This window comes from Aptenodytes patagonicus, chromosome 9 (assembly GCF_965638725.1).
Source record: "Aptenodytes patagonicus chromosome 9, bAptPat1.pri.cur, whole genome shotgun sequence".
NCBI lineage: Eukaryota > Metazoa > Chordata > Aves > Sphenisciformes > Spheniscidae > Aptenodytes > Aptenodytes patagonicus.
In genome coordinates this window covers 8,730,769-8,757,755 of record NC_134957.1, presented here as the reverse complement: position 1 = coordinate 8,757,755, position 26,987 = coordinate 8,730,769, and the positions used below count along the sequence as shown (strand labels likewise).

At 34.3% G+C, this 26,987-nt stretch overlaps 1 protein-coding gene across 1 annotated transcript in view; it reads left to right on the top strand.

The window, feature by feature from the left end:
• Positions 1 to 26,987, top strand: part of LOC143164716 (connector enhancer of kinase suppressor of ras 2-like) — a 213,896-nt gene that overhangs the window by 134,078 nt on the left and 52,831 nt on the right. The window contains exons 9-13 of the mRNA XM_076347640.1: positions 10,706 to 10,852; positions 19,147 to 19,280; positions 19,863 to 20,068; positions 24,914 to 24,999; positions 26,446 to 26,700. Coding sequence (XP_076203755.1) covers positions 10,706 to 10,852; positions 19,147 to 19,280; positions 19,863 to 20,068; positions 24,914 to 24,999; positions 26,446 to 26,700 — 828 coding nt within the window. The remainder of the gene's footprint in view (positions 1 to 10,705; positions 10,853 to 19,146; positions 19,281 to 19,862; positions 20,069 to 24,913; positions 25,000 to 26,445; positions 26,701 to 26,987) is intronic.

Here is a 26,987-nt window from a genome sequence, read left to right as displayed (position 1 = left end):
CCATTATTTCTATTAGTGGACTAGAATAATTCAAAGGCAACAGCTCATTAAATTTCCATGTAATCAATATTTTAATAGTGGCAAGACCAGCTCATAAAATGAGGTGTAACCCATTTGAAATTAATGGCTGGGGAGGCAGGCAGCTGAGTAACCTTACAAAAGAAAGGCTTGCATATCTGTGGTGGTCTTACAGGTTTTCCAGAGCTGTAAACTGTTGCTCACCAAGTAGAGGAGCATGGATTTGTGCCTGCAGAGAGTCCTCGCTAGAACCCAACACTTCCCCATACCAGCCTTTGACTCCACAGCTTAGCAAAAGCAGGTGCTGGTAGAAGTAAAATTGTAAAAGAGAAAAATACAAAGCAGCCTGAAATTATACCTGGCCAAAGTGTGCTTGTTCAGCTGCTTTGTACTTCTCGCTTCTTTTACAATGTGCTCCAGCTGTTTTTCTTGCCTGGTAGTTGGTAGTGCCATTTCTACCATTAGTTTGGTTTCTGGAGATTAAATGTTTATTTTCCTTGTTTTCCATCAAATGTCACATCTTCATTCCCTCTAAAGTAAAATTGCAGCAAAAGTTCGCATTGATTTATAGCCAGTTATGATGGCTTGCATTTTCCCTTTACCTTGTTCTGCTGCTGGAAGAAGTGGAGTGTGTCTTTATTTCTCTAATGTATCATTCTGTTCAGTTTATTTCATACGAAGCATTTAGCATTGCCCTGTGAAGAGGCAAGTTATTACATTTAGTATCCTAAATACTTCCTGGGTTGTTACAGAATTTTCAAGATAGTTAAAATATTATTTACAATATAAGTATCTGGTGAAATCCATGGTCTCCAGTCTCATGTTAGTTTTCCATAGAGACTCTACTTAAAGCATTAAAAGCTTAGGTGATAAAAATATTGGTGTTAGTGTTATTTCTGCTTTAACCTGTTCATTGGTAAGGGAGGCTCCATGCTTTCATAAAATGTATACACATTAAATATACTTTCTTCAGATATTTGTATGCTTCAGAGATTCTGCATCCCACAGATTTTATCTTTGTTGACCTAACAAAGATATTTTCTTAAGATTGACGTTTCTGTAGCATTTTGGTAGTCTATCAAATATAAATCCCATTCAATACAATGTGTTTTGAAAGAAATCTGTTCTGAAGATGATTAGATATAGTCATTTTGTATTGCCACTAGTGAAAATACTTTCCTGATTAGAGAAAGTATGGATCTCTCTTAGTAGATTCCAATCCTGTAACTGACTACTAGCGTCATTTAATCTGATTTTGACTGAACTAGGCCAATGTATTTTCTAGATAAACTCATATTCACTCATTTCATCAGATCATTTGAGTTTTAAAACTTTCATTAATGTTCCCACAACCTGTAATAAATTGTTCTGGTAGTTAATTATTCTCATTGCTGGGAAAAAAGAAGTCATTTTATTTGTAGTCTACATTTGTCTGGCACAAGCTTCCAGTCCTTTGATCGTGATATATTTTTATCTATTAGATTGGAGAGCAGGTTTCTCATTTAGGTATTTTCAGGATGCAACCAAATTACCTCTTCACTTTTTTTTGTAAGCTAGATAATTTGAGCACTTCCAGTTTTTCATCCTAATGCATGACCCTCCTCAACAACCTCTTTAAATTCCCAACTGTAATACTTTGCGTATTTAACATTGAGTTACAGAGCTGTACAGTGAAAGCATTCATTCATGGGTAGGGCAGTACTCCTGTGCTAAAATAGTACAAATGAGACTACATTAATGTAGCCATTACCAACTAGCTGCTTACTCTCTTTAAAAGGCTCATGTTCATTTTTCATTCATACATAGGCAAAAATGAAACTAAGAGGACACTTTCATTTGATTTTTTTTTTCCTTTAAGAACAAAAACTGTCATTTCAATTTAAGTTTGACTCTTTCCATCAGGAAGTCCATTTTAAGAGAAGAATCATTATCTGTTTTGAAACTGTGAGAGGAATAAGCTTTTAAACAGGTTTAAGAAGATGTAGACTTGGAAAGAATTGTACTGTCCCCACATTCGAGTAGAGTCAGCACAGATAACAGCATTTCTCATCCTGGAGGCACTTCTCTGGGGTTGTATAGCTATAGCAGAGGATTAAGTATGCTGACAATGTCAGTCCCATTGAATTGCTGAATGTGTGGAGTTAAGCATTTTGGGATTGATGTGACTAGAATATTTTGGCTGTATGTTTTCAAAATTATTCTCATTACCTATGATTACTACACTCATTTTATATAAAGCATTATCTGTATTAAGTAAGAAATACCAGATAGCTAGGATGTAGCTATATTCATACTCTTTTTTTTTCCCCGAAACCAGTTATATTAACAAATATATTAAAAATATTAACAAAACAAGACCACTTGTTTTACTTTACTTTTCAAATAACTTTTCAATGTAGTTGAGAATTAAAAAAAAAAAAAGTTCAGAAAGTATCAAAGGAAAGCAGCTTACAAATTATATAATGCAACAATTGAAAGAGTTAGAAATAAAAGACCAGATTCCACGTAGTAAGTCTAACCAAGGAACACTGTAATACAATTATAAAGATCAAAGAAAAAATAATAATACTTTAGGCAAGAAATTAATTAAATCAGGCGATTCACCACTGGCTGTTAAGATCATTTAATCATTATCCAGTTTCCTTATTTGCTTTTCTGCTTGTCCTTCTTGCTTATTAGATTTTAATAAAACAGCATAAGAAACTTTAAAAATAAGCTATACATTCTAAATTACTGCCACACTAACTCTTTATTTTTCCCTAGAGTAACAACAGGCACTAGTTCTGCCAGTGCCTTGTAGATTTTTACTTCCTCTCTTATAAAATTATATAGAAGTGCTGAATATGCCACTGTACATTTATTTGCTTGCAAAATTAATAATTACACCTTAGGTTCTGTGGATAGTTTATTTTCTGCTGCTTAGTTGAAATAGGATAATATTGAACATAGAACAAAGAGAAGAAAACCAGTCATAACAAATATATAGATATATACATATTCAGGATGGAAGCAAAGTTGGATAATTTAATGCCAAATCATCTACATCTCAGTTTACTGAAGAGACTGAAACTTTCAATTGCAAGACCCTAAGCAAGGATTTTTAATGAATTCTCAGCTTTAGGATAACACTGTATGCTGGGGAAATGTACGAAGGCAAAATTTACTTCGCAAGATTTTGTAGGTGATTTAGAGAGGAAAGGATAACTAAAGACATGAAGGAAAATGGCACATTAGGTGAAATGCAGCATAAATTTATGAAAATTAAATTGTGTTAAAGTTCTACCTTTGATAATTTTTCAGACAACAGAAATATTGCAGATCCAAACAAGTATTGATCTAGCTGCCTGACCATCTGTAAAATATTTGATCTACTTCTGTATAGAAAAGTGTTTGATAAACTAGGTAAAACTGACTTTTCAGAAAACTGAAAACTTTTTTTTTTTGATGATTAGAATTTGAAGGTCATTTAATAGGACAGAGAGCAATAATAATGCTTTTAGTAATTCCTGTTGAAAGCTAGATGTTACTCAGGAGCAACTGGCAAGACTCCAGAAGTCAGAATGTAGTAATTAATCCCAAATCAACTGAGCACCGTAGAGGTGAAATGACTAAAAATGGCAAAGATGAACTTGGAATTAATCAGGAACATGTTTCCGGGAGAAACAGAGTTTTAATGCCATTGTCTTGACATTGGTAATATCTTGTCTGAAATACTTGTGATGTTCGGGTCATTTACAGTCATCAAAGGTGTGAAGTTTCATACGAATATTAAAAAAATGTAATGGGTAAAAAAGAAAATGTATCATGTCTCATACGAAGAGAATTTTTTTAAGGATTTCAATTTGGTTAACCCAGCCAGCTAGGTCTGAGACAGAATTCCTCTTTCTTAACAGACAGAGGCTATAAAGACCAGAAAGAGAAAGAAATCTTTAAGGTAAAAAGCAATGTTGTGCAAGAGCAAGCATCCATACAAACATCTGTAAGTAAATCTGTGGTAGAATTTAAGAGGTCTGCCTAGGATGGTGGTTGAAGAACTGATGAAAATGATTACGTTATAGTTGCCTGCAGCTATATAGTAGAAGAATAAACAAATGGATGTAGTAGCCTAGAAGGGCTCTTTCAGTTCTAACACCTTTGCTTTGTTGTGTAACGTGTCTGTTATTGCTAAATAGCTGTTGTTTTTAACTAATGTAGTTGCATTTTCATACTTGATAAGGTTATTCTTTGGAATTGCGGATGCTATGCTTTCAATACTTAAAGGGGGCTTATAAGAAAGATGGGGACAGACTTTTTAGTAGGGCCTGTTGCGATAGGACAAGGGGTCCTAATGGTTTTAAACTAAAAGAAGGTAGATTTAGACTAGATCTAAGGAAGACATTTTTTACGCTGAGGGTGGTGAAACACTGGCACAGGATGCCCAGAGAGGTGGTGGATGCCCCATCCCTGGAAACATTCCAGGTCAGGTTGGACGGGGCTCTGAGCAAGCTGATCTAGTTGCAGATGTCCCTGCCCACGGCAGGGGGGTTGGACTAGATGACCTTTAGAGGTCCTTTCCAACCCAAACTGTTCTATGGTTCTATGATTCTAAATACATGGACAGCAGCTTAATATGCTTTCATGCTGTTCATTGTCAAATTACATACTTTAAATTAAGTGTGTCAAGAGCCCTGGCACAATGAAATAATTTCAGCACTAATTTATTGGTATTAAGATATTTATTGAATTAATATCCTAGGTGTATATTTGTTGAATTGTAAATTTGAGTCTTAAGGAGAGCTCATTTTAGATGGAGGTAAATCTGTAAGTGTAGTGCCAGGTCACACCATCTGTGTTTCAGCACACTGTGTTGTGAAATACAAGTAGGAAAAGGAAAGATAAAAGATGTCATGAGAATTACAACTTCTTCTCCCAAAAGATGTTGTGCTGGCAAATAATTTGCCATGTTACTTATTCTCAGGATTCTGCCTTTCAAAAAGGCTTAGTAATGCATGTCTTCCAGTAGCAGATCTTGCATCTTCTTGGAATCTTGCTGTATTTCTCCATTAGTTAATGAAAATAACTATGTAAGATAATAGGAGAACATTTGTTTTTCCATCATCAGTTATTGTTAGTAACAGTTAGGATAATAATAAGAGTAGTGAATCAGCTACAGGTGTTTATGATGAGCTTCCCATTCAGTGACAGAAAGTAGTCTTATGATCTTCCAGCACATTTTTATCTAATAATAATTTCTGATTTCCATGTTAATCAAACCAATTCCCTTGATTAATTCCCTAATGAGGCAAAGTGAATTATAGACTTAAAATATGAAAGGATGATAGTCTGTTTCCTTAGCAAAAAGTTGAGTTTACACACGCGTTTTTTTTCTTTTTTTAATGCAAATATGAAGAGAGGTCCTACTCTTGAGGTTCAAGTTAGTATCCAGATGGCTTTTCTTATGTATTTGAAGAGGTTTGAGGAGAAACATCTGTCCTGGTTCATGTAAGGGTTACTGCAGTCAAAGCAGAACTACTTGTTTTCAGGTTGTGTGTAGTGTAGTATGTTCTAAATATTTAGAAAATATTCTGTACAATTGATTTTCAGATCAAATGCCTAACAATGTAGTTCTTAAATTCCTGGTTAGTTAATGCTCTGTCTCTCTCCATCCTAGGTCACATTAAAGCTGGCATATGATACAGTGAGTAGAATATGCACAAGTCTCACAAACAAATTAAGGTGAAACCTACCTTCCTTCTGTGAGGTGCAGTCTGTATTTTTGTATTCCTTAGAACTTTTTCATTCTTCAGAGTCCTGGTAGATGTTTTGGGTTTGACAAGGCAGTGACGGAACTGAGGAACCGCACTTCTGCTTTATCCCCAGAATTTTCAGAAAAGCAGAGAGAGGAATATAAGTATTCTATCCACTATGCACTCCTAGTTCCACTATCTGAGCTGTGTCTTCTAAATTTGTACCATAACAAATATGTATAACGTGTTTTGCAGAAATTGGCATGGAGGTGAATAACTGTTCTGGTGGTTTTGACTACTGGAATCCTTTGATAAGCACCATCATGTTCAACAGTCCAGCTGTTTTTTCAGTTCCTTTTAATAGATTAATGTATCATGCACTTAATGCCTGTGCAGTCACCCATAAATGCACCGGTTTATGTTTTCTTCAGTCTTTTTTTGTGTCTGTAACATTAAGAATGTTTTGTATGTTTGTGTTTCATACAGATCATCAGTGAGTCATCACTGGCCAGGTCGCCTTTATTTTAAAAAAAGGAGAAAAGGTGCTTGTCCAGCATGAACAGAGTTTGGATTTATAAAAATGCCAAAATCTCTATTGCTGGTAGTATGCATTCCAAATCCCATTCATACAAATCTAGATCTTCTAAATGAGAAGGAACAAAGTCAATGCAGGGAGACTCTAAAGAAGATATTGGAGAACTAGAAAACAAGCTAGTTTACTGCAGGTTAATGAAAATGAGTTATGTTTTCCTGAACATATTAGTTATGCAGTCCCAGATACAAAATTATCAGGTTTAGGTATACAAAATTACTACAGCATTGTGGATATTTAAATCATTATACTTTTATGGTAAAGAAATTTAGTATCGTAGGGATTAATATTTTTTGAACTATTATTTTTGAAGTTACCATATTTTTGCAGTTTCCACTAATTATCTGGCTTGTGCTTTCTATGAGAAAACTAACAAATCTTTTAACATAGACAGTAGTACACAATTTTTTCCTTGGAGTCCTTCTTTCCACACTGAGGATGAACAAACCAATAAAAATTATTAATTAGAGCAATCCTAAGTGTAAACCACCAAAATCTTAAACTTCTGCCTGCCTCTTGCCATTTTCAGTGACTTATTTTGCATTCTTCTAGGTTTATTCCATATTTAGCATCTAAATTAAAAAAAAAAAAAAGGCTAAAATTAAGAAGTCAATCATTGTAAGCCAGTAAGTATCAAAGTTTCGGTGAGTCTAATCTTTTTACAAACTCTGTGTGTATCACTGTGGTAGCAATTCTCATTGCTGGCATCTGACCGTATTTTGTTTGTCCTTTGAGTTATGAAGTGAGACAACAGCAGGCAGGTGGCTTTCCACATTCTAGGTTTTGTAGGCCCAGCTTATAAAGAGGTAAAAAATAGTGCACTGCATTTCAATATGCAAATATGTTTAGCAGAGAATAGTGCACCATGACTAGAGCTTTACTATGCTGTGCAAAGACGACATAATAATGTTCTTCTGAATTTGTTGATTTGAATGTAGTAGGTATCCTAATTGCTCCAATTTCATTTATTCAGGAAAATAAAAAAGTATTACACTAGTCTTTTTTTTTTCTTTCATTAGTCTAATTTTAATGTTAACTTTCATTACTGAGTGAAATATCTTAACCCACATTGTAGAATCTGATTAACTGAACGTATATGCTAAAAATCTTAAAGGAGCAAAATACCCTTTTGCTGAATACATCTTACCATAGCTAGAAGGTAGTAATTGCTATTAAAGACTGATTCTTTAAGAATAAATGTCAAAATCTGTCTCAAGGACTGGTTTTCAACTAAGATTTTTAATTCACTGTAATGACTTCTATTTTTCAAATATATTTTTAGTAATACAATTTATAATAACATGTCCAAATTCCTAAAAGCATTTTATCATAGTCTAGTAGTAATGACTGCAGACTGTTCTCTAATAGATCTTGGTATTTAATGGTTTTGTCATTAAGGTTCTCATTGGAATAATTTATCATTAACTTAATTATTTATCATTCTTTTCTAAAAAAGGCTCATGGAACTCTAAAGATTTCAGCATTCTGAAAATTACATCACTCTACAAAAATTCAAAAATAGTTCATTTTTAATTATATAATTGAGCAAAAAAAAATATATATATAGCCTCTGTCATTTTATAAACAAAGCACAAACTAGAAGATTTCATATGGAATGCAAGTTGACATATTTACATTTGTTTGGCTGTGGCCTGTTTATAATTACTACCATTTTCTGGTTTCCTGTGGCCAGTGCATTTTTAGAAAGTTTTCAGTAGAACACCACCACTAAAAATAGAATAGAACTTTAAAAAGCTATTAAAATCCTTTTTAGAATTATGACACATATTGCAGTTCTTTCCAAGCCAAATGTTCACACTTGGGATCCTGGTTTCGGCCCACTGTGGAGACAGGCTAGAACCTTACAGTTTATATCTTAAGTTCTCTTCAGCCCTTATGAAAAGATTTGAACTGAAATCTCTTTAAGGTTGCCTTTATTATTTTCCCTCCACCTTCATGTGTAATCATGCTCTAAGAGGGAGTAATAATAAACCACACCTGATATAATAGGTGACATATGTAGACTGCTCTGATTCTTAACACCTAAATCTTTTTTTTTTCTTCTTGTTTTTTAATAGCAGTGGGAATACACATTTTGGTCAGAAGAGCAATGATGATTAAAGTGTTATAGTAAACTCTGACAGGTCAAACATAGTCAAAAAGCATAGCAAATATAACGACGCTTAATGCTTGCATATACTTGTACAGTTACTGCTCTTGTATTCCCAAAGCTTTTCATTCATAAATGTTCACTTTAAGGCTGCTGCAATTTGGCCTCAGTAAGGTTGTGTCTGGAGAACTGCTGTACGAACGCAACATTCTAATTCCTGTTCAGTACAGATCAGCTTGACACTAGGGCTTAAGACGTGGTAGTTATAACAGTTACGACAGGTCTTTACTAATGTCATTTATTGATACTGTAAAAATCTGCCATGTTTGGAATAGAAAATGGAGGGAAGAGTCTAATACAGGGGGCTCAGCTTTTCTGTGAAAGAAATTGACTTTTGAAAAAATATTCTGTACGGGATTGGATCCATACTGCTTTGTTTAGCAGAACTGTGGGTAGGAAGTAATCATCAGTGTTCAAATTAAAACCTGACTCACTTAAGTAATGTTTTGAAAAGGACACACTATTTAAAGGGTAAGTGGAGAGTCTATCCTGCACCTATTCACTTTCCTTGAGTGGCAAATCTAGAAATCATGTGTGAATAGGAGAAGATGCAAATAAGTAAGGCTACAAAAATCCTCCAAGTCCTCCCTGTAAATACTTATGCATGCCTTGCTGTTTCTGAGAGCTAAATGTGAACCAGTAGCCTGTCACTTGCAAGTGGTTACTCTTTCCAGTAATTCCTTTCTAGGTAGGCTTGTTCTTGTAATTTGAGTTACTTCAGCAAGATCCTTGGTATACTTCCTGAAAATAACAAGATGAGACGAAATGGAGGCAATAGCTTAGCCCTTGGGACCCAGAGCTAATTTTAGGTGTGAGTAATAACTAAGAGTCTGCTTTAGTCATACCGTTTTTCTGACACCAGCAGAGGAGAGACAAATTTCAAAATTTGTGGTGTAAGTCCGCTTGTCTAGATCAGGTCACAAGCATACTGATAAAATATACAAGCTTTAGAAGTGAATGTTGGCAAATCCTATAAGCGTTGCAATATATTTCTGTCTGCCTGCACTAATTTGGGTATTACATAGGATAAATTTTTTGAGACTGTAATATTAAAGAAACTTCTTTAATAATAGTGTTACTTGGGAAATTAGGCAAACCAACTTTAATGATAATTCACTGTGAAGTGCTAACTGGTAGGAATTTCTTATTTTATTCAATAGTGAACAAGCTAATACATCAGTTGCATATAGGAAGGGCAAAAGGACCGCTGAATGGAGCCAAATTTATTCTCTTATTTAAACTAGGACAATTCCACTGATTTCAGTGGTGTAACTTAGAAGAAAGTTTGGTTTAGGTTTAGAAAAATGTGAATTTTTATGAATTTCACTTTCAGTTCTGAATTTACATATCTGACTGTTTTGATACCCCTTTTTTTTTTTCTCATGTGCCTGTGGAAATATGGATAGAAATTCAGCAGCACTTAAATGTGTAAGAAACTACTCTTATCATAAACATCTTTATATACTGACATTTATATTATTATTCAGTTTTAAAACCTCTTCAACCATTCAGGACAATAGGATAGTGTAAACATTCATTTAAAAAAAAAAAATCCCATAAAAATACATTTTCTGTTTTCATGTATAAACAGTTCATGGTAAATTCATATTTAAATAATCAAGAAGATTAAGAAATGTCTCTAAGTAGCTTTTTGTGAGAGGCATGTATAAAGTCCTTTTGGTACTAGTGATGTTCTTTTTTATGGCTATATTTACAATTTATAGTAACTTGAATTACTCAGCTCTGTCCAGGGGGTGTATAGCTAAATCAAGTAAATGATCATTTATCTTCAGGTAGGATCTTAAAGCTGTTACATATATGTTACATATGCTGCTATAGCATAGTCTGTCTTTGCCCTCAGCAGTGAATGTTTCAACTAAGGATCCAGATTAAAATGATTTCATGACTGCTAGTCCTCATCATTTGATTTAAAATGTACAGTGATCTCACAAATTATTAAAAGGGAGACAGTGTTCACTTATGCCTTGTTTTGTTGAGAAACGTAGCTAAAAAAAAATAAAAATCCAGCTTCAGCAGCATCGTTTCAGTCCAACAGAAGTAATCAGACACAGCTTATAAAAACTGCTTATGTTTGCAAAGAGTCGGCTGTAACAGACCTTTTCAGTTAATAGAAGACTTCCTTCACATTTAAAGCTAAACAGAAAGCTTTCAAAATTCAATTATGGAATTTTTCCTTAGGTTGGCTGGCAGTTAAAGAACCTAGTAAATGCATTGCGGGAAGACCCAAATGGAGTGATTTTAACCTTGAAAAAACGTCCTCAGAATACCCTGGTTTCTGCTCCTGCCCTTTTGAAGAATGTGAGGTGGAAGCCTCTTGCACTTCAGGTAAGAAGGCTGTTGCAATGCTGGTGTCATGGTAAATCCTTTATTCTATTCAAGAGAAAGCAGTAGAATTTTTCTTTCCAGTGAAAGGAACAGAAGCCTCTAAAAAGTCCCAAATTCCTTTGAAATAAGGTGCTGAGATAAGTTTGTGTGGCAATACTGTATGTGCCAATAAGATTGTTTTCCTCCATTTTTTTTTTTGTGAAGTTGGGAGCCACAGGAATTCATAGAAGGAAAGAACATTTACAAATAGTGTTACTGAAGAGCAAGGCAGCAGTTCAGTAGCTTGCTTTGACTGGCAGAGGCAACATTGCCTCCCTGTTTCCATTATTTCACAGTCTGTCAAAACTACTTGTTTGTAATCGGGTGTGTCAGACCCTTTACATTTCAGGAAAAGTCTGCTTCTGCTCCGCATCTCTCACTGAGTTTGAGTTTTTGGTACCAATGCTAATAGAACCTCTGATATTTTCTGCGTACTTATTCCTTGAAAACCTGTTGATATGAAAAAAATCAATTGTGAACATCACAGCTGGTTCTTCCTACAGCATCAACATATGTAGTAGAAACTGACTCACAGTAAAAAAGATTGAACTCAAAATGTCATTATTAAAGGAAAGTTTTTTGAGTAAGTTAGTAACTTTGCATGTTTATCTTTAATACTATATAGCATTCTGTAATAAGTTTATGCACTTTCATTATGTGGAAGCTTCACAGAGTCGTTTTGTTTGGATCACATGATACATGAATGTGTTTCTGAATAATTTTTAAATTAACAAAACAAAGCAAACCCTTCAAGCCTATCCAGGCAAATTTCCTTCCTGCCTGGCAGGAAGATTCTTGAATCTTTCATTCCTCAAAGTGCCTAAATCCTACACAGCTGCTTCACTTAAGGAGTTTGTGTAATCCTTGCAGCTCAGGAGTGCTGACACTTGGGTTTAGTGCCATCTTTCTTTTCTCTGTGACTACCTCTGGGGGAGAGGAAAGGGGCATTGTGACACCCAGAGGAGATTCAGAACTCTTCGGATTTTTCTGTCATAAGGGTGCAGGAATAGCATTCTTCCCTCTAGCAAGATGATTGTCTATCTACTTGTGAACTTCATCTGAAGCCTCCAGGGGCAGCAAAATGGAAATCACATTTGCAACAGGGCTTCCATAGAGATCCTCTCTTTATGTTAGTACATTAAAGAATCATAATTCACAAGCAGCACTAGTTCTGGAAGTTTTGTAAGTGTGAAAACAATATGTACTGTATACATGGCACGGTATTTTCCACAAAACATGCCGACCTTTGTCACGGTAGCCAGATAAGTGAAAGTGCACCAAGCTATTTTTGTGGAATTATCAACAGTTTCTATTTTTGTGATATGTCCTCTCCTGATGACCCAGAATGCAAGAGCCCCTGAGGATCAAAGGGTGCTTTAAGTGTCATTCTCACTAGGACATGTTTCTTCTATATCGGAGAATAGTGCAGTGAGGGATTTAAATAAAAATATAAATCACTTTGGAAAATAAAAGGAGCATTGCCAGTGTTACTTCTTAACAGTAGATTTTGTAATAAGATGTTGAAAACCAGCTTTAGGTCGTCTTTAGCATCTTTAGGTCTTCTTTAGTCTTCATGCCACTGAGGCAAGCTCAAGTATTAGGACCTGGATACATTTCAGGATGCAGTTTTTTGTTTTTCCTGTTTCCTACAGCTCTCACCTGGATCTAGTATTATTTATTATTGTCATTAATGACTTGGAACTAGCATGATTAAATTTCAAGATGATACTAAAGTTCGTGTTTCCTGGACAGCTGACATAACAGCTTGATGCTGCTGGAAAGCAGTGATCTCACTTCCCTCTCCCTGTGCTTGGCTGCAGAATATCCTCGCCTTTGTTTGACTTTGGCATTTTTTACACTCTCTAGATCAGTTTAATTCGTTGAATTAGTAGGAAGGCCTCTGGTTTTATTTATTTGTTTTTCTGGAGTTTTCTACCACTAATGGATTAAATTGGCTCTCACAGAACAGAGGCTGTCAGAGGCTATTGACAGACTTTCAAAAATAAGCAGAATACATTCAGCATAGACAGAAGGTTTTATACTTAAGACAAACGTAACCAGCTGCATGAATGTAGCATATGGAATGACCAGTTAAGCAACAATCTGTAGAAAAAGATCTCAGTTGAAGTAGATCAAACCTGAAAACAATTCAGCAGATGTCAGACTGTCACAAAAAAGGATAACATATATGGATGTGTTATATTTAATGGTGTGTTACATATATATGGATCTATATATATTGCTCTGCATGTGTTATTTGTCATGGTGCGTTACATATATCCATATATGTAATGACAAATAATGACAAATAACACATGCAAAGCAATTCTACCATTCTGATTTAGTGTAGGTAAAAAACAAAAAAAAAAAGCAGTGCATAATTAGGGAAGGAACAAAGGAAGTAGGATTGAAGAACTTGAAATTCAGAGGCCAGAAATAATGTTTTTTAACTCAGGTTGGTGTGCAGCAGGAATTTTTTAAATAAAAGTTTTCATGTTTTCTATTATTGCTTAAGGCACTTATAGGTGTTATTAATAATTTTTTCCACAATAATTATGTTTAAAATTATACCACATAGTTAATTTATGAATTATTAATGATACAGAATCTGTGAATCCTTATAAAATTTATTTCTTGGTCTTGTGGTAGCATTCCTTTGCTGTATATACTTTCCCTTGATGATTAATTAACAGCAGCAGAATGTTAACATATGCTGAAGTTCTATGCTACAATTATCTTTCAGTGAGACAACATGTCAGTCATACCATTTTCTCATTCTGTATCTAGTTGGCATTATGTGATATTAGAAGACTATTTTCATTTTTAAACTCTGTGATTATCTTCCCACTCAATATAAAATGGTTCTTTCATCTGCAATGGCAAATAGTGCTCTGTTTTTTATAAAAGTGAGCACACAGGCAACTTCATTCCAATAAAATACAGCACTTATTGTATTTTTTTCTTTCTGTTTGCAGAAATTTTCTAATTGGAATAATCCTTCCTGTTACAACTACTTGATCCAGAACATTAAACTTGATGTTTAAATTTAAATTTAGCTTGAGATGTAGAATCTGTCAGGTGATATGAGTATTAAAGCCTACGTCTACAGTGACAATTTTATAATAATTCTTACGTATTAGAAAATATACATTATGCTCTGCAACCTTATAAGTATCTTCAGAATAATTCTAGCGAGGTAGCTCATTTCAGATTCTGAAAACCATATGAATTTGGAGAGATGTTGCTTTGTACAAAGAGAAATTCCATAGCATTATGAGAACAGATGCTTGTAGAGCGAAAAAAGGAAAATAGCAAGTTGGTGTATGCCACTTCTTGTTTACCACTCAAGTTAGTTTGGAGTTCATCGTTCGGGTACTGTACCCTGATAGAATTGCTCAGATGAACTCTGAAATTATGTGCTGCCCATTTACTTTACTATCTCAGTGAGAAATATCTTGGGCAAGGAAAGACTTGTAACACCTCAGACAAAGAAAATGCAGCAAGAAAGTTGTGTTCTGTTCTCTTAAATGTCTTGTATCAGAGGAGATGCTGAACAGTCATTGCCTTTTCGTCTTAATGCCACTCATGCTTTTATTGACTTCTGTCATATTCATATGTATTTCATTGTATTCGCTCACTCTGAGGACAAAAATTATTATTTACACATCAAAAAGAGGTATATATTTCAAGTTTCAAAAAAGTAAAAATCCACAAGACTTGAAAACACTGTGAACGTTCCTGCTGTTTTACAGCACAGCTATACCAATTTACCAGTATGTGAGAAATATTCAACCATATTGAGAGTTCTGTTTCTTATTGTGAGTAGTATTTGTATTGTTGAACATTTATTTTTTCTGAATAGCAGCTTGTCCAATAAGCAATTAGTCATCTTTATCACTAGCATGAATGAATCTATTCTGAAAAAAAAATACACACTGTAGGAATTTGTAGGGTGATACGCAGTTACAAAGCCCCATTTTCCCTTACCGCAGGCAATCCATGTAGAAGAGTGACATCTGTGTGTTTTCTGTGAATTCACCCATCAGGGGAATTCTGGGGATTGAGTTTATTCCTTCAAGGGAGAAAGCAGAGACTCAGTACCCCATCCTTAATCTTCATACCCCCTCAAAAGGTAAGGGATGTCCATGTTCAAGCCTCTCGTTGCTGTACCACCGGGCTTTACCAGCTTCCTGCATCTTGTCCTGCTGTTTTTTGCAGGATGCACTGGGGTCATATGTTGGTTGTTTTGAACAGCACTTTTTAAATAGATACAATATTTAGTTATCCCCAATGTTTGCAAAACACACTCAGAATCACAGCAATGTATTTTGTTTCTGAAACAGCTTGAATTTTTCTGTTTGGCAAACAATTGTTTATTTCCAAGGAGTTTTGAATTTACCATTTGTCTTTCATTTTTATTCTGGTATTTCAGCATTGCTTAATCATTTTACTGATAATTAGCTATTCTCATTAAAAACTTTGAATAACATACAGCAGATTCCTAAAGTGTCACTTTTCAGAAGTCCTTTATAAACAAATGTGTTTTCCTTGGGATTTTTTTCACCTGTGCATCTATTTGCACACACTTTGGCAAACATTCATTTGTACACACACAGAGTCAGTATAATCACTTTAAGTCATTTTATTGGAATTGAGATATAAGATTTAAAGAATTGACTATGTCTGTTGAATTGATAGTCCTGGTTGGGATGATATTTATTATTTATTAAAATTACCTTTTTGGATCTGGTATAATACTAAAATATTATATTAAATACTCTTATTAAACTAACGTTTTAATAATATTAAAAGACCCTTATGCTATTTTGCAGATACCTAAACCAACTGAAATTCCATGTCTGATGTCACTGACATATCTGGAGCTCAGAAAGAAGGTATACATATTTGCTACCTTCACTCTGAGCTCCAGATCATAGAAGAATTATATTTGCTGGAATTATCTGAGTGATGATAGAGGAGGTGAAAGCAGGTGCTCTTTTTTCTTCATTAAAGACTCCCAGGCCAGATGAGTGAAGAAGGTTTCTTGTGAGCAACTAGCAGAATCACGCAATATGGTTTATTTGGATTGGGTGCATCCTTTGAGAAAGGGATAGAAACAGGTGTTGTTACAAAGACATAATGGCCAACAAATTCTTGGAAAGCACTGAAGACAGGTATTTTTCATAGAGGAGGTGGAGAACGTAAGTAAAGCTGAGAGGGAGAAGGCAGGAGACAGCTTATCTGAGAGCAGTCATGAAGCAGTGTATTTTCTTAAAAACTTAGAACCCTTATATAAGGAAAGTGGACTTCAAGAGCGTGCATTTCTGTAAACTCAGATGAGCTCTTACAGTACGCCATTTGAAAAGGCAAGAAGAGCAGCGGGTATTTCCTTGGGCGGGAAGGGGGGAGGCACTCTTGGACCATTATTTTTCAAACGTATTTATTGTGAAATTGTGGGAGAATGATGAATTACAGTAAGAAGTAGAAAAACAAGAAGTATAATGCTTGTCTTCAGAAAGGGGAAATGCAAAAGTCAGGGAATTGTAAGTCAGTCACTTAATATGCACAGTTTGTGAGCACTTGTAAGATAACAGATGAGTAAAAACAACATGAATTTATTATGAAGAAATCATTAAACAGATTTAATGCTCTTATGTGAGCAGTTAACTGGCCTGGTAGATACAGAGAAGCTGTATATCTTACTCTGATATTAATACCTTTTCTTGTGACATTGTCATAAGTATGGCATAGAGAATTAAGGACTAGGTGAAATTGAGATTGAATGGGTGGAAAATTACTGGATAACCTTGCCTAACAAATAGCTGTTAATGGTTCACTATCAAACAAAGGATGTATCGTTTAGTATTCAACAGATAGGTGATACATGTGGTTTTGTTCTATGTTTTCCTGACAGCCTGAAGGATCTGCTTACTAAATTTGCATACGGTGCTAAACCAGGAGGGCCTGCAAATGCAATGAAGTCTTGGCTGGTAATTAAAAATTAGTTTAGAAAACTAGAAAAAAGCTCTAAAAATGTAATGAAGTGAAAGAGGGGCAAGTGTAAAGTATTCTACTTTGAAATAATCAATTGCAGTTTTAAAGAATGTAGCAATTCAATAATGCGGCAATAATTCCAAATAATGTGGAAATTACAGTAAACAAAAAGCTGAATGTCATGTTGGAAGGAACTCAAATACCTGACTGAGAGACATAAACAGGAATATAAAACACAAGATAAGTGAAATAATTATTGTGCTTTATTCAGTATTAGTACAATCTCAGCTGGGTATTGAGTACACCTGGTATACACTGGGTACACCTAGTCTAATCACTTGGAGAAAGTACAGAGCACACTACAGTTCATTAGTATTTTAGAAAACAAGCCCTGTAAGGGAAGAATTAGGGGTTTTTTCTTGTTTTCTAGCTAAAATAAGGGGAAACAGATCAGATTCAGAATGTAAAAATAAATAAAAAGTTAAAGAAGAGTGAAAAGGAAAGTTCTCACTTTCTGGGATGGGTAGGACAAGAATTGAATTAAATTGAAGCAAAAAAGATTACATTGCTATAAGGTTAGATTTTTTTAAAATCTATCAGGAATAGCATGGCTATCACCCTCTTTGGGGGCAAACTGAACTGTCATAATATCTCTCCCCGCCCTTTTTTTCTATTGTCAACTTCATTGACTAACCTGTAACCTTGATGACTGCTGAATATACAACCATTGAAAAAAAATTATCCACAAGAGACTTGGTATAGGTAATTTCTTTTCTGATTCTGAAATGGAGTTTCTGCTTGTCTTTCTGTGATGGTGATAATTTATGTTTTGACCCGTGGGAAACTGTATCCAGCTGCAGGTAAGTTGGGGGATTACTAGAATAGCTTATATTTAGTCTCTTTACTAATACTGCCACACCAAAACTGCAGAAATAATGGTAGTATTCTAAATGTAGTGGTTGAAACTGTGTATAAGGTGGTAGGCCCTAATTTCCAAAGATATGAGAAAGTAAGTAGTGAATGATTCATGTCTTTAGCAGTCACCTCTTATCTATTTATATTGATAATACAAAAGAAACCTAAAACATTTGATCGGAGTATAAGAAGCTTAGCAATAAGCATAGAAGAGTAGTATAATTTGGACCCCTGTGCAGACTGATATTCTCATGAAAAAACATCCTTTTTTGGTATTTAGGATTGCTTTTATTTGTTGAATCACATAAAAATAATTTCAGTGTTTATCTCTAGAAGATAGAAAGCATTGTATTTAGAAAAATATTATAATTGGTCTTCGTAGCTTTCATCCAATTTCTAGGTCACTCTGTTTTCCTTCCACCTGTAGAAAACTAGTTGTGTCTAAGCACAATTTTGTATTTGAATGGGAATTTTTCCTATAAATAATCTAAACAATAATACTAAATAAAAATATTTTCTATTTCTTGAATATAAATGCAGACTGTACCTTGGTTGAAAAATATTCTTTGTGTATAATCTGTTTCCTGCACAGAATATTTGGTTGTAGTCCTTACAGCCATTGACTTGAGCTTCCCTGTGGCGTTTGAGTAAAACAATTGTGTTTAACTTCATTTAAAAACTAAAAAATGCAAAAATCCAAAAAGTTCCCCAGACTTTATGAATACTTTTAATATTTATGATACTCACATTTATTGCTTAGGTTAATTTATATTTCATTGCTAGTCACCATAGAACCTATATTTGTATCACTGTGGTACAATCATCATGGCTATGGTTTCCGTAAAAAAATAGGAAACAATAGATGACTATGAGTTCTGTTTTCTTAAAAAAATCTACGTTTTCTGTCCTTGTTAACAATAAATCTTCTACTGAAACCAACATTATGGTTATGAACACTTTCATTCAGTGCAAGTATTCCAGAGTTCTGTAATTAATTTTTTGTATTAATGGCATTTAATAGTGTACATCCTTCCTCCCCATAAAATTGATTTTCTGCATTGGTTAAAAATGATATTTTGATTCTGAGTCTCAGATTTTTGCATGAGATGGCTTTTAAATTAACTTCACTACCGGTCTTTTATCCGTTTCTTTCATAACTAGTCTTGAACTCTTTGGTAAAACAGTGTTTCAGTAGACATCTTTTTGGAAGAAATTTCAGTAATTCGAAAAAATGGCTAATCCAAAAAAAGAGGTCAAGATTCCTAAAATTATGCACATTGACTTTGTTGTTTACTTGTAGCGCAGAAAATATTAATTTATTCTTCATGTGCTTTTTTTTTTTACAGCCTGTAATTCCAACCAGTCCAACAAGCAGCTCTACAACACCAACAAGTACAATGGGCATATCCTCAAAAATGGAGAACTCGGCACTCCAGGATGTTTTCATTCTGTCTCCTATGTCAGGACTTTATGGCCCCAGGTATTTATATCCTAATGAATTTGAGGTTTTGAAAAATAAAATTTTACACTTCAATTTCACTAGACTAATAAAAACAAACAAATAAAAAGCCCCACAATCAAACTAAATATTTAGTAAAATTAAGAGCTAGAAATACATTAAGCAGCATATAATTATTTTGAAAGACTTCACTTTCACTTAGGTAGATACCAGTTGAGCAATACGTAGGTTTAGTCCTAAACCAAGAAAGCATTTAAAGAAGTCTTTAATCATTTAGCTTTATTTACTTTTATGTGACCACTTGTATCTTATTCTAAAGCAAGCATTTCTGCAAGGGAAACCCTTGCCTTCTCATGTTATACCAATTCCTTATGCTCCCTCTCAAACACTAGAAAACTCCTGAATAACTATGTTAAAATGGAACCTAATGATTATTTCATTAATTTACACTTGTTGAATTGAATCACTTTTATGAAAGTTCACACACATAGCGTTTCAATTACAGGACTTTTCATTGTTAGCGTTTGGGAGAGACAGTTTTACGCTTTAGCTTTATCATAAAATGGTTAATTTCTCCATAATCTTCTGGTTTACTGTTTTTAGAGATGAAATTGGAATAATGTCTTGTGATGACATCAGCAAATTTGGAAAGTCTGGAATGAAAGGCTCTGAATCTCCGAACTATTTTCTGGAGCATGAGAGTGGAAAATACTACACCTTAATTGAAGGTGAAGGTCACCCTGTGGGCTCTGAGTATGAGAGAAGCAGAGCTACAGGAGTGCGGAGAAGAGAAAAAACACCCACTCACGGTAGGCTTGATTTCTTTAAAATTGCTAAATTGACCAGATTTACAAATTGTGTTGTTAACACTGCAACACCCCCAAATACCTGTCATTCTTTTTTAGACCATGACCTGTTGGCTCTAAATACTAGACAAAAGTTTATGTGAAGGAATAATTAGTATAATTATAAGCTAACATTCAGGATCAGGAGTGTGTAAGATATTTAGTCTGCAGTGCACACTTAAAATTTTGAATGAGACTTGAGTTCATATTATTTGGATAGCTAGAATCTTGATTTTACTCAGTTTCACTCACAAGCTCTTGGAGATTATTTTAGTTGCAGTGTTCTGGACTGTTAAATTTCAATGGAGAGCCTGAAAAGACTTACTTGTGGTATAAAAGTATCTATAAGATGTAAGGCCCTCCAAAATTCAGTGCTGTATTAAATGGATATAATTACATGAGTAGTATCCTGCAATGCATTGTTAATACTAGAAATATCTTTCAAAATCTTAGAATGGGGACTGCTTAAATATATAAGATGCTATTAAAAATAATAAACTCTGGTTTTATACAGAAATTTCATGTGTATGTAAATCTCTGAGGTGTACAGGTATACAAACATATGTGCTTGTATATGAGTATATGTATCTATATAAAAGGTATTGCTGAAAATGAATTGATGAAATTTTTTTTTGTTTCTCTGTTAAAACTGATTTGCTCGGTGTTTGGTGAATTTTAGAAGAATACTACTGAAATACAGCAGTGTATTCTCCATATATTTGCAGTGGTTTTATTTTCAAGGCAGTAAGTTATTTTTGTAAAGTTTACAGACTTAAGATAAAAGATTTCTTTTAAAAACTGTAATTATATTTGATTTTGAAAATGGCATTATTTCTGAGCCTCAGAGAAAGCAATGACTCCTCCTTCTGATCATAGCATTCTGTATGGGTAGGTTCTATCTTTTGAGATAGATAGATAGATGTGATGCCGTCAATCAGTACTTCGTTCACCTGCTCCAAGACTAAGGTTTCTTCCTTTCTCTCATTTTGTTAAAAAACGTTCCTAAATTTTTTTGTCTTTGATATCTAGGAAAGGGAAAACCTCTCACAAGCTCAGAGTAGTAAAGAAAAATGTCTATGAAGAACACAGGTAATAGAAACATAGTGCAGTTCAATGGAGATAATACCAAAGGCAGTTATAGTGGAAGATCCAGCCGAGTAACAGCCGAAATGGAACACAGTTGGGGAAGAAAAAGAAAAATCTTTAAGCACTTCAGGCACTGATTCTGTTGGTCTGCCACAGAACTGGTTAGTCTCTGGTGCAGGATTTGATACCATGGATGTTATTAAATGTAGTTTCCCATGCTTCTTTCAGTTGTTAGTACTTAGAGACGATGCGGCTTTCTCTTCCCTGTTCTCAGACTGAGGTGTTGTTACCACCATAAATGTTAGAAGAGAGGGCAACTGATGGCCCCAGATGCCAAAACAGACTTTGATAGTTAAGCTGTACGTGCATTTTCTTCTGTCAATAAATGTTTGCTGAGGTTTTCTTATTATATCTATGATATATCTATATATCATATATCAGATATATCTATATTATATCTATCAGATATCTATGGCATAGAATATATAACTTACCTGGGTTAAGATTTCAACTGCGCTACCTTTTGGTTAAGATCAGCTAATGAGTGACACTTAAGTAATTTCACCTGCTGTTTCAAGAGCTGAGAGGGTAGAATTCAAGTCTGAAAATATGACAGCTGCAAGGATACTTCAAATTACGTCAAGCTGCAGTGATAGTTCACTGTAGCTAGCAAGTGATAATTCACTGTAGCTAGACTTTCCCAGCAAAGGACATCCAACTTTCCAAGTGTTGTTCTGTTTTTGTCATTCTAACAGTTTGAAAGAAATCTTAGCTTATGTTTATCAAGTAAACAGAACTTTTGTCCTGTTTTTGTATTTTGCTAACTGCAGCTGGATTTATGGTAAAAAAAAATGGCAAAAATCAATTGTAAAATGAACAGGATCATGTTTTTATATATATATATATACACTACCTTTTCAGAATAGGGAAATTCTAACAGATCTTTGCTATATGTAGGATATTTTTAGTAACTTGTACAGCCATATACTTGATGCTTAAAAGAGCTGTAACACTGAAGAGTAGGATTCCATCTTAAGACTAGTAATACTCAATCTTTATCTCCCTGATAAATGACATCATTTTATAATAAAATTAGAATGAAAGATAGATCTTAACTGTGATTAAAATTGGAGCCAGATGGATGTATTTGGCTTACTTTCATAAGTTCATGCTGCATGATGACTTAAAATGTTGGGCTCTGTGCCTGATCCCAGTAATAAGCAATATTTTTCTTGTGTTTATGATGGACAGTTCTGATTTTCTGTAACTTTGAAAATCTAGAAGGAATTTTATTTTAAAGTCTCAGGAATATGCTTTTGTTTCAAAAACAATTGTTAAACCAGAATTATTTAAACTACAGATTAAATTAATCTGTCAATTAACAGACTTCCAAATCCAAATTTTGTTCTACTGTAGTAGAATGTTCTGTACTTTTTGACTTAAATGTACATTTGAACCATCAAAGTGACGATATGTCTTTCGGTGGAAAGACAGGATTTATGGTAGATCCAATAAACACGTATCTGATGCTGGAACGGGATAGCCATGGGCAAAGTAAGGAAAATAAAACTTCTGAAGTCTTTCACGGTTGAGCAGATGCTTTCATTATTGCTAGGACTCGCACAAACCACAGTTCAGAAATTCCTGCCATGGACTTACCAGAATTGAAGCGATTATTAGAAACCAGTCTCTGTTGCAGCTGGTAGGTGGAAGGATAGTCAGGCAGATGAGGTGCTCAGCATTGATAATATATGCAAATTCCAAGGAGGCAAATAAGAAGTCCACTTTCTCAAACCATTTGTGAAAATTAAGCTTGTATTTATCATTGCTGCAGTGCATTTTTTTTTTTTTTTTTACCTAGAGTTATATTCTAATATTAGTCCGACTCTAACATGCTATGGTGTTTAGAGTTCTTGTGGCAATGCATATCAAATCTCTTCTGTTTATGTGTTAAAGAGACAAAAACACCATAAATAAGTTTTGGGGTTTTTTCTTTCAATTTATACTGGTATACTTGTACACAATAATTTTCTACTCCTCAAACAGATCCAAGTTGCAATGTTAAAACAGTTTATAGCTTACATTTGTTTGGGAAAGAACTTGGAAGTAAAATAAGCAGTATCCAAAATCGCTAGTTCCTTTGTTTGGCTTGTGTGTTTCCTGTCCTAAATTTCTATTTTTGACATCGATTGTGCTGTGGAATCTGGTATTTGTGTTACAACTCTCTTCAGAGCTTCAGACCTTTCTTCTCTTTACAGAAATACTGCTAAATTTTATTATGTTGATCGTAATTTGTTATGTGCGTTCTTATTTTCATATTTTTGTTTTTGAATTTATAATCTTTACTTGTTTCTCATTCTTTTCCATATTACAGATTCTTCCTTTTGTTTGATTTGTTGGGGGTTTTTTCTTAATTAATATTGTTCTTCTAAGGCCAAATTTGAGATTAGGAGTTGAATAATACATTTGTAGTTAAAGGTAGTTTCAACTGGTAGGCAGACAAGGAAACTACATATTTTTTCCATACAATTAGTTATACAGTAACTTTTATGGTATGAGCAAAAGTATAATATGGGAAAATATCAGTACTGTAGGTATATGTTACTCATTCAATTTTCAGAAAATCATGTTATCCAGAAGCATACTTGTCTTATATACCTGTTTGTTCTTAAATCCTCCTAACATTTTAGTAGCTAAAAAGCTGTATTTTGGAAGAAAAGTGAATAAAAAACTATATTAGCATACAAATAATCCACAGAAAATACTTTGTCGCTCTAACCAACCTAGGGAAATTGATAATGAAAAAGAAACTCTTGTTCACATTTAAATTCTGTAATTATCCTAGAAACAGAACAGTAGCAAACTACTTTAAAAAAAATTGCTGGAGTGCTAAAGAAACACACTAAATTTAGTCAGCTGGTATATGGAAAAAGGCATTTTGGCTTTATGGGTCAGACAGAATTTAACCCATAATCTAGAGGGTATGTTTTGTGATAATAATGCACACTGACAAGGCCAAAGTGCTAATGCTTTATAGTCAGTTTTGTAGTATTCCTCATTTAATGGCCTGCTATCAATGTTCTACTGATACCGTAGTAGGGAATGACTAATGCACGTTAATATCTTACAGCCACAGTGCCATAAAATCGTAGTAATTAAAACCCTAATGTCTGAATCTTCTTTTTGTTGTTGTTACCAACCTGCACTCTGTTTTCTTTTTAAGGCATTTGAAATTTACATTCCTTGAAGCTATGAGATCCCCTCATTACTCACTGTGTGTTTTTCCAGGTCAGATAGGTTTTACTGTTTAACTGATAGATATGTAATGTTGTATCTGTATTAATAGTCTTTCTAGTTTTAGTAAAGCATATTAGTCCGTTTAAAAACTGCTTCTCTCTTTATTCTAAACCACCTATTTAATGAGTCAGGAAGTTTTTACAGAACAGAGTTTAAAAATAAATTTGTAACCTGCTTTACATTTACAAGTGCTTTCACCGAAGTCAGCGGTACTTTTCTTCAGATCGGTATAATGAAGAGGAGAATCCGGCATATATGATGTTTATATGATCCTGAATGCTACAGCTTTAATAATGTATAGGTGCTGATAGAAAGGATTGCTCTGAAGGGTCTTGTCATGCCTGTAACTTATAGGCATTACTTACTCTACAGCCTTCTATTTGTAGTCTTCAAAAATTATATTGGTTTGTCTTGAATTGTTTCCAGGAGATTTAAGGCCTGTTTCTATGCCTACTGAGTACAGTTGGATAGGGGAGTCAAAAGAACAAAACATGTACAAGAGGGGAAGCAGAGGTGAGTATTATTTTTTTTTTCTCTGCTGTTCTCCAAGGTTTTTTTTTCTTTGTTACTTAAGAAGCATGAAGATATTGCAGGAACCAAATCTATTTTTCTTGAGTGCCACGGAGAATATAAAAGAGCCTGTTTAGTATCTCGGTTTTTGTGTTTCTATTTCTGAAAATTAAAAAGTTTGTATTAGTAGGAGGGATTTACTCTATCTAATTCTACCATAAAGAAAGAGAAACATCAAGGGAAAAAAGACTTATAAGATTCAGATATATGTTAATAGCAATCAGTTCTTAATCTGCACAGTTCTAGAAAACAATAAGTGACGTTATAGATGTAAGGTAATGTCCTTTGAGACACATTTTGATTATTATGAATGAATATTTGAAACCAGAATCAGCAATTGTACTGTCACTGTTCAGACCAGCAGTCCTAATCATATAAATTTCTATTGATTCTAGTGGGAATTATGAACTTTGGGAGAAGCATGGTGATAGCAAAGTTCCTTTTTTTTCCTTTTTTTCCTCTGCTAAAAAGTGATTATATAATTCAAAAGAATATTCTCCAAATGTGCAAATATATTTATTGTTATGCCAATTGTTAAAGATTCTTAAATAAATAGTTTTTTCAGAATCTTTTAGGCACAGTGTGGGTAGCTAAGAGGAGTTCAACTTACAATATGACAAAATTGAATTATATTCTTGAAAATTAATACAGGACTTTAAACTGCCTTTTTCAGTAATCTTCCATTCCAAGAGAAAATAAATTTCATTTAAGGCACAAGACTTCTCTGATTTATTCCAGATCTGTTGATTTATGTTTAGTTTAGACAGATTCCTTTCCTTAGACTTGTTGCCTGGCCAGTTCCCATTTTGAAATTGTGCCCAAGTATACTGCACATCTCCTTAATACCATTATTCCGGTTTGTTAGGTTCCTTGAAATTACAATCCTTGCCTCTGTAATGGTCCCAGAGATACTCCCTGCTTGATAAAATTCACAAATATTTTATGTGTGTGCTCACTTTCACCTCAAATGGCAGGGGGTGTCAGTAAATGTGGTACTGAGTCCAGTGCAAGCCCTCAGAATTCATTTGACATTCACATGACTCTTTCCAGTTTAACAATACCAAGTGATGATCTTGGACATTTCACTGAAACCTTTTGGCTGTATTTATATTTTCTTTGTTACACAAGCCATACGATGTAGACTAGCTTCATACTATCTGTCACACAAGGACCTGGGTATGCACCACCATCTTCTCTGTGCCTAGGTTTTGTGCCAACTACTTAGTTTGCTCTTGACTGGAACCTTGGTACAAATAAGTTTTGTTTGCAGAGGAAAGAGCCTCAGATGAAGTGGGGAATTAACCGAGCTGACAATACAGATGCAGCCAAAATGGTTCTCTGTTTCCTCTTACTAATGTTTCTTTTTTCTTTTCTTCCCTCCAACAACTGACTCTGAGAATTCACTCCTGCGATATCTGAGTGATGACAAGATACTGGTCATCCAAGAAGAGCCTTTGACACAAAAAGACAACAAAAGGGACACAGGTCGTAGGTCAAGAAAAAAGGGCAAAAACACAAGCAGTCCAAACTACCCTATTAGTCCATCTGTGTTGACATCTACTATTAATGTTAGGCTTGAACCTGGACAGCAAGATGTCTTGAATTTCTCGCTAGCAGAAAACAATACAGTTCCACTTTATCACGTAAGTACATAACAAAAAACCTTATTACATAAAGTACATGGAAAAACGCTAAAATGTTTTTCTTTTAGGATTGAAACAGGTATAAAGGCATATTCTTCTACTTTGTTTTAATGTTGTATTTTATAGTCCAAGCAAGTTGCTTAATGTCAGTATCACGATAGCTTTCACATAAGAACGGTCTAGACAGAATGGAAAAATGCAAGGCAAGGACCATTTGATATCAGATGCTTTAAGTAAAATAGTGCTCTTAATTACTCAGTCTCACTGAGTTTAGTTTAATTTGACCT